Here is a 15,466-nt window from a genome sequence, read left to right on the forward strand (position 1 = left end):
ATTACAGACCTACAATCATAAATCTGAATATTTCTGATTACAATACTTTTTTGTACTGCATTATCCCGATATGTCTCAATGCACTTAAGTTTGTAACAATAAGCAATCTGAACAAGACCTCCTTCTCAACTCCCACCTCAGTGAAATACAAATGTATTCCATCTTTAAGTTGTTAATTAGTTAAAAAAAAAAAAAACATGATATTGAATAAAACAACTTTCATTCCACAGACATGTAAAAAGCAATTCAGTGTTGTATGACAGGAAACCAGAAAGAGAAATAAGACATTGTTCTTATCCTCAAGTTGACAAAAAATATGGTGAGATGAACTAAAACTTACACACAGATCTAACATGAATTAGAAATATATGTGTTTAAGAATGTAAAGTGGCATGAGATCAGATAAAGAAGTGTTAGGAACATCAGCCAGCAAGCCAATTTGCATTTAGGTAATTGGAAAAGGAATATCACAGCAGACAGGAGTCCACAACATTATGAAAGGAGTGACTAGAATATATTATTAGGAAAGCAACAGTCACGGGAAATGTATGTGGGATTCATGCCTTTAGGGTTACCTTTGGAAAACTAAAGATAGTTGAGGTATGGAAAAGAAACCTATGGTTCATAACATAGTTTTATAAAAGATGGCTCCATATCAGCAACAAGAAGGAAACACAAATTAAAATACCTCAAAGACTAAAAAAGACAACAAAAGATACAAATTGTAAATGTTGGAGGATAAGGGTGAAGAAAGACACACTAACATACTGCTGTTGGGGTGATAAATTGTTCCAACTATAGCATGAAAATATAGGGATTCAATCAAGAGAAGTCATTACATTGTACATATTCTTTAACACACTAATAAATATAAGGCTTATCAAGAAGGTTAAAGATAAAGAAAAGTGACAAATTTACAAATATTTTAACAACCCATTCTGAGCATGAAAAGAATTTTTTTAAAAAGTGAGTGACTGGTTTGGGGAACAGCTGACTGCAGTACATGAATGTGAAAGATTATAAGAAATCTATAATAAAATTAAAATATATAATAAGAATATAAGAAATTATAAACATATATAAATAGAATATGAATATAAATATTAAATATATAAGCAAAAGAAACACAATAATATGATATAAAATACATATGAATATAAGAAATTATGCTCTTGAAGAAATCAGAGAAATTTTTTCCGAAAATTTTTTATCAGCTGATAGCAATAGAAAATCCCACACAATGGCATGAAGGGAAACTAACAACAGTCAATAGGAGTCTACAATGAGAGCTTTCTTCTTCTTAATAGAAGGGGATAAAACTATCACATGTATGATAGAACTGTCATATACATGTACAGTCATGAATTATTACAGATGATTTGTTTTCAATTAAAGGTCCCTTGGAATCACACTTTAAAACTCTGATTTCTTAGTTCTCTGTCAAGAGGGAAGAGTAAGTATTAGTCTTTTAAAGTTGTGGTTGGTCACTGTTTTGCTCAGAGTTCTGAGGCATTTCAAAATTGTCTCCTCTAATGTTACTGTTAAAGCCACAGCATAAATTGTTTTCCTGGTTCTGTCCCATTTGCTCTGCATCAATTCATATAAATCTTTCCATGTTTTTCCAAATCCCTCATAGTTATTAGTTTCTTATGGTGCAATAAAATCCCACTACATTACAAAACAAAATTTCTTTCTGTCAGCAAATTGTTGCAAATTACTTGTACCCAAACAGGACAATGCACAGCTCTCCATAATGAAATCCTATTAACTGAAGCTTTCTATAAGGTTAATAATTATCCCTTTATATTCTATAAATTTAAATACTAAGTACATTTACAAGTAAGTGAAACTTTTCCACTGACAAAACTATAAATATTTTTGAGCATTTAGCATGGAACTAAAAAGCATACTTCCTCCTTATTATCTTTGTGGTAGACAGGAGACAGACTATAGTTGTAATAGGAGCCACGTCCTGAGGGAGGGTAGTTATAACCTTACTGAAACAAAAATAATGTCATCTCACTAATGCACTCAAAATTCACCTCATCTTGTCACCAAGTTGATGCTCTTCTGAAAAAAATAACAACTCACTGTATTCTAATTCAATCATTTTATAAAGAAATATGGTACTATGTCCAAAGGTACTATGCCAAAAACTATGCATCCCACTACTAGGTCTGTATCCCAAAGAGATTTTTAAAAAATTTAAAGGCAAAGGATCTATAAATACAAAAATATTTATAGCAGCTCTTTTCTAGGGGCAAAGAATTGGGAATTCAGGGAATGCCCATCAATGGCTAAACAAATTGTGATATGTAATTGTATTAGAATATGATTGTGCTATAATGATGAGCAGGATATCATCAGAAAAAGCTGTAAAGACTTACATGAGCTGATGCAAAGTGAAATGTGCTGTGCACAAAGCAAGAGGAATATTGTAAGATGATTAGCTGTGAATGATTTAGCTATTTTCAAGAATACAATATTTCAAAAACACAACTCTGAAGGACTTAAGATGAAAAATGCTATCTATCCATTTCTAGAGGAAAAACTGATGGTGTTTAAATATTCATTGAAACATACATCTTTTACTTCCTTTATTTTTCTTGAGGCTAAGGGTTATTTTGTTCAATTAAAAAAAAAAAAACAACCTGACTAATACAGAAATGTTTTTTCATAACTATACACATATAACTTGTATCGAATTACTTGCCTTCTCAATGAAGTGGAGTGGGAAGGGAAAGAATTTGGAACTCACAGTTCTAAAAACAAATGTTGAAAACTGTTTTTATGTGTAACTGAGGAAAAATAAAATACTAAATAAAGTTTTAAAAAACACCTCACACCTATAAGCAGTTTAGGGTTCATAAAGCACTTTGTACCAACCCAAAGGAGAGTGCACTACACATATTACTGTGCCTTTCTTACAGATGAGAAAACAAATTCAGAAACTTTAAAATGGCTTTTCTGGACACTAATGCACTATTGGTGGAGTTGCAAACTGATTCAACCATTCTGGAGAGAATCTGGAACTATCCCAAAGGGCTTTAAAACTGTGCATTTATCTTTGACCTAACAATGCCATTATTGGGTCTGTATCCCAAGGAAATCATAAAAGAAGGAAAAGGATCCACATATGCAAAAAGGTTTGTAACAGTTCTTTTTGTGGTGGCAAAGAATTGGAAAATGAGTAGATGACCATCAACCGGGGAATGGCTAAATAAATTGTGATATATAAAGGTAATGGAATATTATTGTTCTATTAAAAAATGATAAGCAGATTTTAGAAAGGCCTGGAAAGATTTACATGAAAGAAATGAAACAAGCAGAATCAGAAACATATTGTGTACAATAACAGTAAAAATATATAATAATCAACAATGAAACTTGGTTCTTCTCAATGGTTCAGTGATCTAAAGCAATAACAATAAGACTTTGGACAGAAAATGCCATCTACATCCAGAAAAAGAACTAAGGAGAATGAATGTAAATCAGCACATGTTGTGTTCACTTCTTTTTTTCTGCTTTTTTATCTCTCCCATGGTTTTTCCCTTTTGCTCTATTTTTTTCTCTCCCAACTTGATTCATAAAGCAATGTGTGTTAAAAAATAAATTGTCTTTTAAATGGTTTTTTTGGGGTGACATAACCTGTAAGTATTAAGTCAAAAATTGAACCCAATCTCTTTTAATTCTAGAGAAATGCTTTCTCAGTCACACCACACTTCCCTTGAGCTTGAAGCTCACAAAATTATATTAGCAATTAGCACCAAGGGAAAATTCCCTTAAAGTAGAACAAAGAATTCTCTTTGGGAAGTTAATTTGTTGACCTCTTTTTGAGGATATGTCATTAATTTTTCCCATATATTTATTGTGGGTTTTAAATGGAATAACAATGGTAATATTTGTAAAAGGACTTGAGGCATTGAGTCTCTGAAACAATCTTTTGAAAATGTGTAGTAAAACAAAAAATTCACTTACTTGTTAGCTTGTTGTGACTGAGAACCAGTTGGGTGATGTGGGATAAAGTAACTATAAAGAAAAAAACACACACACACAATTAGTAAATGTATCCAACTTATATCTAGATGCTAACAAAGGAAACTGTGTTAAAATGTTATCGCATAGTATATATCCAACTTATATCTAGATGCTAACAAAGGAAACTGTGTTAAAATTTTATCACACAGTATAAATAACTTCTTACTGTTCCCAAGGAGTCTTGGACATTTTTGCTAACAAAGAATCACCAGGATTTAGGTCATTTAATCCAACTGCCTTCTTTTACAGATGAGAAAAGGGTGGCTACGCAGGTCCAATGACTTACCTATAGTTACCTCAGAAATAAAATAAAAATTATCATGGAAACTGCCTGGCCTGTAGTTTGCCCTTAAATGTTTGGTGATTGATACAAGTTAGTTATAAAGTTAGTTGAGTTTGGTGCTTGATCCAAGTTAGTTGATGCCATAGACCCAGATTGCACTCATCTAATCTGAGGACCCACTGGTATCTCTAAGAAGTAACTTCATCCCAGGGGACAAATTTCCCAACAGAAAGTCAGCTTAGACATCATCCAATCTAATCCTAATGTGAAGCATGGCGGCTCACCACTAATTTGCACTTGAATATTCTAATAGGATGTAGGGGGCAGAGACCCTGAGTAAGTGAGTTGGTCCATCTCAATTTTGGTTTCCCCATCTATTAAATGGAGATAAATAAGAGCCCTAGTACATGAAATATGCTCTCTAAATCTTAAAGCATTATATAAATGTCAGCTACTAATATTATTGCTATTGTTCAGTTGTGCCTGACACTTTGGGGCTCCATTTGAGGTTTCTTGGCAAAGACATTGTAGTGTCTATCATTTCCTTCTTCAGCTCATTTACAGATGAAGAAACTGGTTAAAGGCCCCGGGTCACACAGCTAGTAAATATCTGAGGCCTGATTTAACTCAGATCCTCTTGATTCCAGACTCAGTATTCTATCCACTGTATCACTTAGTTGCACTAGTTATTAAAATTACATAATATATATATGTATATATTTATAACATTAATATATATTTATAATATTAATATTATTGATATATTTATTTATAGTATCAACCACACCAAGAGAACTTATTATGTTTCTGGAGAGATATGTGTATTAGGGAATCTCTGTGTTTACCAAATACTATGCAATTATTTTTTATTTCCCTGGGTCACATACACATAATTGGTTCCAATGATCACAATTCTCTATTTTTAATCAGTATAAGACTGTTCTAAAAACTGCTTTGTACCAAAGTTTGAAATTGATTACAGCCAGGCTCCTTTCTTTACCCCTCTTTCTCATTATTTCCTTAGAAATTCTTGACTTTTGATGTTCTGGACAGATATTTTATTTTTTCTCTTATTTCTATGAAGTAATTCTGGCAATCTGAATGGTACAATGCTGAATTTAGGTAGTATTGTCATTTAATTATATTGACACAACCCAACCATGAATATTAATCTTTCTGTTTAAGTTTCATTTAATTTATGCAGTGTTTTATAATTCTATTCATACAATTCTTGCAACTGTAGGTAGATTCACAGATATTTTATCCATTTTTCATAAGCTCAGGGCTATAAAACTGTAAAGAACCTCAGAAGGAATCCTTCATGTTAGAAATAAGAAAATTAAGCAACAGAAGTCATTACTTGGAAATGCCACAGAGATAAGTGGGAAAACCAGAATTTTAATCCATTATAAATGAAGTTTCCTTCCTTTTTTCAATTTTTCCTAAAATGCAGGGACTAAATAGGGACTGTCAATGAAAGCACCAAGAAAACTGTGTCCCATAGAATCAAGGAACTCATAAGAAACTTAATGATAAGAAGATCCATGGCACTTTGTACTATGGTCCCAACCACTCTGTTTTAATAAGCTCCTCATCCCTTATGCATAACAAACAGGGCCACATATTTCTCACTGGTAAAAGGAAGAGCTAACACACAACATAAGAAGTATTAAACATGTAAAATAGGCATTTATAAAAGGATGCCTTCCTTTATTTCCTACTTGCCAAAGTATACCTGCAACTACCCAAAAGAGAGAAAAACTCTTGACAGCTACACATAATTACACCTACTTCTTTCAGAGGGGATCATTAATTTAGAGATAGCTAGAAGGAAAGTAAGAGTTCATAAAATTTCTCAAGATTTCTCAGAATTTGCCCATATTTTATTCCAGAGTTTTCATTTTAGACTTATAATACTAGCCCAAAAGGAAAAGTTTCCTTTCTTCTCCATCACTCCCCCCCCAAAAAAAAAACCCAAACAAACAACAAAAGAAATTGCTCTTTGATAGGATTAGAGGATCATACCTAGAAATGACTTCAAGAGTTATCTAATACAACACTTTCCCTTAGAAAACTAAGGTTAAATGGCTTACTCAAAGTCAGACAGTAAGTACCTGAGGTGGAATTTGAATTCAGATCTTTCAAGTCTAATGTTCTTTCCATCAAGCATATCTATTTCCTGCCTATTCTTTGGCTGCTTACTGATGATTTTCTTCACAAATCTTCTATTCCAGTTCCTCATTACAAGCAAGAAAATAATTGTGCCATGACATTGAATTCCCAATCCCTATATTTTTGCCTGCCTACATTTTTGATTTCCTTCACAGGCTAATTGTAAAATATTTCAGAGTCCAATTCTTTTTGTACAGCAAAATAACGGTTTAGACATGTATACTTATTTTGTATTTAATTTATACTTTAATATATTTAACATGTATTGGTCTTCTGCCATCTAGGGGAGGGGGAGGGGAGAAGGAGGTGAAAAATTAGAAGAAAAGGTTTGGCAATTGTCAATGCTGTAAAATTACCCATGCATAAAACTTGTAAATAAAAAGCTATTTAAAAAAAGAAAGAAAGAAAATAATTCTGGTTCTTAATGACAATATCAGTGGAGCTTGAAGAGCTGGCAGGCCCTAAACTAAATTTTAAAAGGCTCCTCCTATGGACCAATGCATGGATTTTTTTTTTTTTTTTTGTAATCTAGGCTAAATTTGGAGCTGTTTATAATGGGACTGACTACAGGGTGCTGGATTATTAGGCCAGAAACACTTTCAAAGACTGCCTTTACTTTTGGTGGGAAGACCCATACCCAGTCATTGAACCTGTCAACAACCTTTTGTTAGGCCCTTCCTACCCACCAGGAACTGTGCTGCCTATTGGGATACAAAAACAAAAATGATGCAATCAAAGGAACCAGAAGTACTGGAAGGCTTCTAGAATGTCTGGTTTAAAAGAGGCAGCAATGGGGAAGTATTTATGCAACCTTGATTCCTTCTGTTTGTGAGTGGTTGTTTCTTTGTGAGTCCCATGAGAACATTGCTATTAAAAGAAGAGAAAAAGGGTTCACAGAAATAGAATGTTGAAAGTATAAAAGCTGCACTGTCCAAATCAGTCAAGAAGACATAACAATTCTATACCTTCTATTTGGCCACTGCTGCTCATGGACCCTAGAGATATGGTGAGGTAAGTGGTGAAAATAACATTTTAGCCACCCTTGGAGCCAGAAATTACCAAGGAGGAGTCCTGGTACATAATAAGTGAATGCTATTAAGCAACATTTATTTAGTACCTACTATGTGCAAGGCACTGTCCTAATAACTGTGGGGAATGCAAGAAGCAGCAAAAAATAATCTAGGCCTTCAGAGCTCATAATCTAAAGGGGAGACAACATACAAATAAATCTGCACAAAGAAACTATTGACAGGATAAATAAGAAATAATTAACAAAAGGGTAGGTACTAGAATTAAGAGGATCAATTAGGAAGGCTTACAGTAAAAGGTAGAACTATCCTTGGCAAAGCTTAGATTCAGGAGATAAGACATAGTGAGAAATGCAAGATGACTTCTAAGTTGTGAGCCTGAGGAACTAAGATGATGCTGGCCTGGATAGAAAAAAAGAAATTAAGAGCACAGGGAGGACTGAAGGGGAGAGAAGAGGCCCACTGTGGACATATGTTAGATGTCCACTGAACACCCAGTTGGAGACTTCTGCAGGATTGCTGGAAATGAGATCGAGAGACAGAGACACACAGAAGCAGGACAAGTCAAAACAGAGGCATAAATATAAAGGAGCTGATGAGCTCACCAAGAGCTCACATAAAGAGGGAAAATAAGAACCTTGAATCTGAGGTTAGAGAGAAGTATCCAGCAAAGGAGACAAAGAAGGACCAACTGGACAAAGAAGGAAGAAAACCAGGAGAGAAGGATGTCCTGGAAACCCAGAGATCACAGGGAATCAAGGAGAAGAGGGGTAAGGGGGGAGGTCAACAGGTCAAAAGCTGCCGAGAGGTCAAGGAGAACTGGGAGAAAGCTGCTGGATTTGGCCACGAAAGGCTCATTGGCAACTTTGAAGAGAGCAGAGGGGGTGGAATAGTCAGACAGAAGCCAGATTATAGGGGGTTAAGGAGAGACTGCTTGGAGAGAAAGGGCAAGCATCTACTGGGGTCCAGCTTTTTGATCAGCTTAGGTCCTAAGGCCAGAAGAGATACAGAATAATGGTTAGCAGTGACTGAAGCATCAAGTGAGGGTTTGCTTGTTTTTCAGGATGGGGGAGACATTAGCATGCTTGTAGACTGTGAAGAGAGAAATATTGGAAATCAGTGAAAGAACAAGGAAAAAACAAGAGGGACAACCTATCAGAGAAGATGGGATAGAATGGGATTGCCTGAACAAGGAGAAAGGTGCCCTTATTACATGAGCCCAGAGTGAAGGAGGTGAGAATGGCAGAAGGCACAAGAGAGTAAGAAGAGAGAAGAAGATCGGTGAAAAGCCTCAATTTTTATTATAAAATATTAAAAAGGCCTTTTCATGCCTTTGATTCAGCCCAGAAATTTACAAAGAGATGTGTCTTTAAAGTCAACTAAGGAGAGAGAGGAAGAAAACATACTGATTTAACACAATAGTTACCCTTCCCACTTTTTTGGCCTTCCTCCAGGCTTCATCCCCCTTGATATTTAAAAATATCACTGAAATGGGTGGGATAAATGGAAACTGGGAGGGATGCTGTGGGCTTTATTTTGATCTAGGAGCTAGAACAGAGGAAGAGATGTAAACTTAAAGTGAGCAAAGCTACCTCTTCAGAGATCAGGAAGCCCCAAATCTAATGAAGTGTATTTCTACTGCTCTCTGGGAACTAGAACAGCTTTAAATAAAACTTTCTATCTTTTCACAAGTTCTCATGTCTTACTACACCCAGAAAGAGAAAATATGTCTTGGCAGAGAGACAAGAAGGACAGAAATTAAAAATGCCAAAACATCTACTAGTCTGAGAAGTCCAAAGATCTGAACAGAATCTTGAAACATCTCAGAGAATCAGGTCCAAAACAGGGGCAGTAGGCAGGAAAGCATCTCATAGAGAGAGGCAACTGAATTTTACCCACGTTTTCCCTCACAAATCAGTAGGCAAACTGTGATGCCAATCAGCAGTACACTGGTCAAAAGATAAATGATTATTTCAGAAGAGTATCACAAAATAAAGAACTGGAAGGATTAGAAGGGGGTGGAAAATCAATAAATTTGAACTTTGTGATTTTTATTTATATTTGCTATTTACTTGTATTTAACTTATTTATTTAATCAATGAACTGTTATCTTAAAAAAAAAAAAAAGCCTTCAGCATTTTTAAGGACCATCTAGAACCTAATTATTCTCCTTTTTTTTTTACTGCTTTTTCTCTTTTCTGCTCTTTCAACCTCAAGATTCCTGAATCCAATGACAACAGTGTCAACCCAATGATACATGGTGGCACTGGGCCTTACTGAAGAGCATAAGATAAGAGTTAGATCCTTTACTATTCTGGTTACTTCTAAGGTTCAGTGAGATTTTTTTTAAGTGACAAAGTAACAAAAGTACCACAAGATGGCACCACAGACTTATTTCCAAAATAGCTGAATTTTGGCTCCTTTCACATCCAAAGTTGTCCTTCAAGTTTTCTTTCCTGAATGATTTCACATTCCTCCCCTTGGCTTGCTCCACTGCAAACAGTTCTATCAGCTGATCCCCAACGTGACATCCATTTTCTACCTCCATGTCTTGGTACCTAGAGACATGCACCATGCCTGAAATGTGCTCCATCCTCACTACGGCTTCTTGACATCTATAACTTCCTTCAAAATTCAGTTCAAGAGCTCCATCCAAGATCTCTATAGATTCTCCGCCCTTTGTAAAGATTTTCTGTTTAGTATATATTGATCCTTCCACTCCAGCCTCAACAGAATGGTGGTTTCTTGAGGAAAGGGTCAATATCAGTTTTGTCTTTGTAGTGCCTAATATACTACATGCATAAGTCACTAAATAAATAATCTGAAATCTGAAAAATTGAACCGTAGGATTCTTTCTAAGACATGATATTATAGCTAGAACAAAGCAAAAACAGAACCAGATAGGTCCATCACATGGACAAAAATCCAGCCCAAAAGCGTTATTTGTAACGGTCTTTTGTATCACATTGGGCAGTTAGTTCAACTTCTTTCTATTCTATATTACTGACTGTTAGGATTCTTACAAGGTGCTAAGTGGATTTGAGGAGACAGTGGTTAAATCTAGTTTAGCACTGATTTAATCCTACAACAAATAATGGTTTCCTAGTGATATAACGATTGATGTATATTTAGTGTGGGGCATATAAAGAGGAGCTCTCAAGGCCAGAAAAGCCAAGCCCACTAGAAGCTCTCAGAGCCTCAGCCAGGATTCAGTCCTGGATAGTCACAAGCCAGAGAAGGCAGCTTAAGCTTTTGGAACCAAGACTACAGAAGGCCTCTAAGAAAAACTAGCTGGGCCCCAAGTGAAAGAGATAAGACTTTGAAGGAGAAAATAAAGGATTTGGACTTTAACTCCTGGCTGCACTTGAGATTACTGAATTGAAACTAAGGCTCTCTCCAGAAGCCCCCAAGAAACCTGCTCCCAGAGAACAATATATTTTAGAGAAGAACATTACAACTGACTTTTAAAATGAGTCTGGAATCAACCAATCTATCCAATAGAAAATAGCCTGAGAACATCAGCATCCCATAAAGAACATGTTTGATGTAAGCCATCATACAACAAAATGGCATTATGATAGTCATGATTTATTCAAAAGTCCTGCAGGCACAACAAAGCAAAAAGATGGGAGACAAAAAAGTGTCAAAAATATTCGTCATTTCCATGAAGGATGGCTGGGGTCAAATCCAGAGAAAAGAGATTCCCCCGGAAGAGTAACAACTGCCAGGTACCTCACCCATAGCTGCAAATCCCATTGCTCTGTGTGACTACAGGGGCCACTTCTAGGAGCTGCCTGATCACCAGAGATCCACCAGAGATTGATGGTTGGAGATGGAATGCTAAGTGTTGTTATGAGAGCCAGAACTTGAAACAAGGTACTAAGTGGAATTGAGGAGACAATGGTTAAATCTAATTTATCATTGATTTAATCCTACAACAAATAATGATTTCTTAGTGATATAATGATTGGTTTGTACTCAGCGTGGAACATATAAGCTAGGAGCCTTAGCCAGGATTGAGATTCCGAGGGAGCTAGAGGCAAAAGCTGCAGAGGCAAAGGACTGGCGGCAGGAACTTAAGCTCTCAGAACCAAGGGGGGAAATTCAATTTGATCTTTGATCTTCCTGGAGGCTGACCTGTCCTCCTGCATTTCTCCCACTCCAGAAAGCTGCCCAGCCCCAGTTAGGAGATAATCAAGGATCTAGACTATAAGAAAGCTAACCCGGCCCCAGGAAAGGAGACAGAACTTGAAAAGAGATAATAAAGGATTTGGACTTTAACCCCTGGCTATACTTGTGGTGATTACTGAACTGAAAGGAAGGCTGCTCCCAGAGACCTCCAGGAAACCGAACAAAGAACATTACAGGGTGTGGGCAACAGCAAAGGGCCAATGTTGCTGAAAAATAAGATGATTATATATTGCCTAGTATAACATGCAAACAGACAGATAGTCCAGTGAGGTAAGTATAATCTTGGACAGGTTCCACATAGGGGAAAGACCCTAGATCCATAACTGATTAGGAGAAAGAGATCCAGCCGAATAATAAGTGGGCAGTATTTCCAATGATCCTACACTATTCCTAACTATAAAAGGCCATCTAATTATATTCCTTCAGTGATTCTATAAGCCATTGACTTCACAGAATCCCAGAACTTCAAGAGGCAAAGGAAAGACACACAGCAGTTTTAAGCAGACTACAGAGATGCTTTAAACAGCTCAGCCAGTCAGTCAGCAGCTATTTGGTGCTTATTTATGTACCAGGCACTGGGGCACAAAGAAAGGCACAGTGTCCCTAGAGGAGCTCACACTCTATTCGGGGAAACAACATGCAAAGGACTATGCACGTGCAACATAAGTGCAGTGTAAATGGGACATAATGTCAAAGGAGAAGGCTCAAGCATCCAGGGACTTCGGGAAAGATGTCCCATAAAAACTGGGGTTTCTAATTTAAGGATTAAAAGCTACTTTTATAAAAAACAATCCTCTGAAGTGAGGTGTTTTAAATATCCTTTTCCCCATTTTAGGGATGAGACAATTGGGCTCAGAGAGGACATATATCCTTTACCCATGATGTTGAAGACGGCCCTGAAATGCAGACCCTCCTACCTCCAACTCTGGCCCCTTCCACTATGTCAGGCTACTCCTTCAGAGGAACATTCAGAATGCCTCACTGCAAGGCAAACTGGTCTGGACCTAGGAGGGAGCCTGGCCAGGCCAGCACCATTTTCCAGCCCACAAGGGTTGGGTCAAGAGACAAACAAGCACTCACTTTCCCTACCTCCACATGTGCCAAGCACACAGATGGCACTTACTAAATATTGATTAATTAAGTGCCTAAGACTACCCCAATCTCTCCCAAATCCAACCAACCCCTTCTCAACTAGCAGCATAGTTCATTCAGGCCCTTATCTCTTCTAGTCCAGATTATCTCAATGGCCTCCTAATTGGTCTTTGGGCCTTAAGTCTATCAATACACTGGACCATCCAATAACTTGCAGCTAAAGTGATTTGCTTTGACCATGTGACTCCCCTACTCAATCAACTCAGGTGGCTCCCCATGGCTTGGAAGATACAATCTAAACTCCTTTAATTTCTAAAGCCCTTTATATCCTGGCTCCAATCCATCTTTTCAGTCCCAATGGAGTATCAGTAAAGCACTTAGCATAGGCCTGGTACCATAAGAGGCACTTAAATGCTTGTTCCATTCCCCCTCTCCACCACCTGCATTTGGGAATATAACCAAAGTCTTTCTTTTGGATCCTTAGAAAGTACACTTTGTCCTGCTTGCCTATCCCCCATCCCTAGAATCCAGCCCTTTCCCACCTCCATCTTACAGCATATTCTCTGCTTTCAAGATGCAACTAAATTTTCTCCATGAAGACTTTCCTGGTCTATACTTGAGCTCCCCAAACACTTGTGCCTTCCCTCCCAAACCATTGCATTTAAGTACTTTGTACTGATATAGATATATTCTTTCTATATGTATTTTTTTTTTTGGTTGGGCTTTTTGGGCTTTTTTGTATTTTAATTAAAACGTTTTATTTTCAAAATATATACATGGATAATTTTCAACATTCACCCTTACAAAACCATGTATTCTAAAATTTTTCCCTCCCTTCTCCCTATTTCTTTACATGGCAAGTAATCCAATATATGTTAAACATGTGCACCTATATGTATTCTTTTATATTTGTTGTTGCTATAGTTTAATTCTCTCATCCACATCTGATTCTTCTAGACCCATTTGGGGGTTTCTGGCCAGAGACACTAGCAAAGTTTGCCATTTCCTTCTGGTTTAAGGGATTTACCCAGAGTCACACAGTTGGCATCAGAAGCCAGATTTGAGCTCATAAAGTATGCCTGATTTCAGGCCCATGCTTTACTCACTATGCTACCCAGCAATCCCATTTATTTATCCAATATATATTTGTTTCCCTTATTAGAGTGTTATCTCCCCAAAAGAAGTGACTATTTCATCTGTTGTATTTGTATCCACAATGTCTAGAAAGGGGCCTCATTATTAACAGATATATAAAAAGGCTGATAGGGGCAGCTAGGTGGTGCAGTGGATAAAGCACCAGCCCTGAAGTTGGGAGGACCTGAGTTCAAATCTGGCCTCAGACACTTAACACTTCCTAGCTGGGCAAGTCACTTAATCCCAATTGCCTCAGCAAAAAAAAAAAAAAAAGGAAAAGAAAAAAGAAAGAAAAAGAAAAGAAAAGAAAAAATGATGACTATTAAGTTAAAGTGACTAAAATGACATTATAACTTTAAATGATGTAATTTTCAAGAGATGTGTTTATTCATGGTAAAACCAGTCATTTAAGGGCACAGAAGAATCTCCTGAACTATGGCCCCAAACACCCACAAATCTCTCACGATGGCATCCTCCATCACCAACAATATTACATGAGAAAGTGATCTGCCAGAGGTGAAAGGTGGATATAGACAGGATCTAGGAGGAAGGAAGCATCTATAGCACAAGTGCTGATGTTCTCACAGCCTTCTGCTTCTTTCCAGTCTCTATTTTCTTGACCACTTCAGTGTTCAAAGTGAGCAAAGTAGCAGGTTCAAATCCTCTTCCATATCAGTACTATAATTTGAAGGGTCAGCTGGAGGTTTCACTACCTCAATTTGTCCTTACATTGTGAAAGGTCAACAAAAGTAGATTTTGAACTCTTTATCAGTACAAAATATCGGAATGAAATATAGGAGCTGAAAGATATAAGGGACCTCAAAGACCATCTAGGCCAACTCATACATGAATTCTCCCTCTACAATGTCCCTGGACAAATAATCATCATCTGTCTCAGGAATTTAAATGATAGGGAAGTCACTGCTTTCCAGAGCAGCCTATTCTACTTGGTAATAGTTCTAATAAATAAAAGTTGATTTTTTAACTTCCATTCAATTGAAATCCGAATCTACAAATACTACCTATTGTTTCTAGTTCTTTCCATTGGAGAATACCTTCACAGCAACTACCAAATACAATTTATCTACAACTTTTCACCCTGTTCACATTTCCCCCATCATCCATCCTAGTTTCTCCAGCCTCTTCTATTCTTTTCCCCTCCAAGTTCTCTGCTCTAAGGTGCTTCATAAATATTCTAAAACTTCATAGTTGAACCTCAAAAAGGGATGAAAGAAACATTAAAGCTAAACATGGGATTATTTCTACTGGCAAATATTCTAGAAGGCCTCACTCACCCTTCTTAATTTCATGTTTCATTACCTTATAACCTTGATTGTTAATAATCTTTTAAATTTCTTGATATCATTATTTATTCCCTTTTCCCTGTCATTCCCAAGATGTAGTTTGGATAACACTCACACAAATTCACCACTCCTTGAAGTGTTTATGTACACACATACATATATATTTTTTTAACTATTTCAATATTTCAAGAATTTGTGATTTCATCAGCTTGGGTATACTCTCC

The 15,466-nt window shown here is 36.6% G+C and overlaps 1 protein-coding gene across 3 annotated transcripts in view; it reads right to left on the minus strand.

Annotated features, from left to right (window-relative positions):
• The window catches only part of RSU1 (Ras suppressor protein 1), a 221,653-nt gene that overhangs the window by 203,941 nt on the left and 2,246 nt on the right, over positions 1-15,466 (minus strand). For 2 of the 3 annotated variants that reach the window (XR_007947648.1, XM_051961300.1), the window contains exon 3: positions 3,979-4,029. The exons of the other annotated variant lie outside the window; for it this stretch is intronic. Coding sequence is in view for 1 of the 2 variants with exons in the window: in XM_051961300.1 (XP_051817260.1) it covers positions 3,979-4,029 (51 nt within the window). In the remaining variant the exon portion in view is untranslated. The remainder of the gene's footprint in view (positions 1-3,978; positions 4,030-15,466) is intronic. 3 annotated transcript variants of the gene reach the window in all.

Source organism: Antechinus flavipes, chromosome 5 (assembly GCF_016432865.1).
Source record: "Antechinus flavipes isolate AdamAnt ecotype Samford, QLD, Australia chromosome 5, AdamAnt_v2, whole genome shotgun sequence".
NCBI lineage: Eukaryota > Metazoa > Chordata > Mammalia > Dasyuromorphia > Dasyuridae > Antechinus > Antechinus flavipes.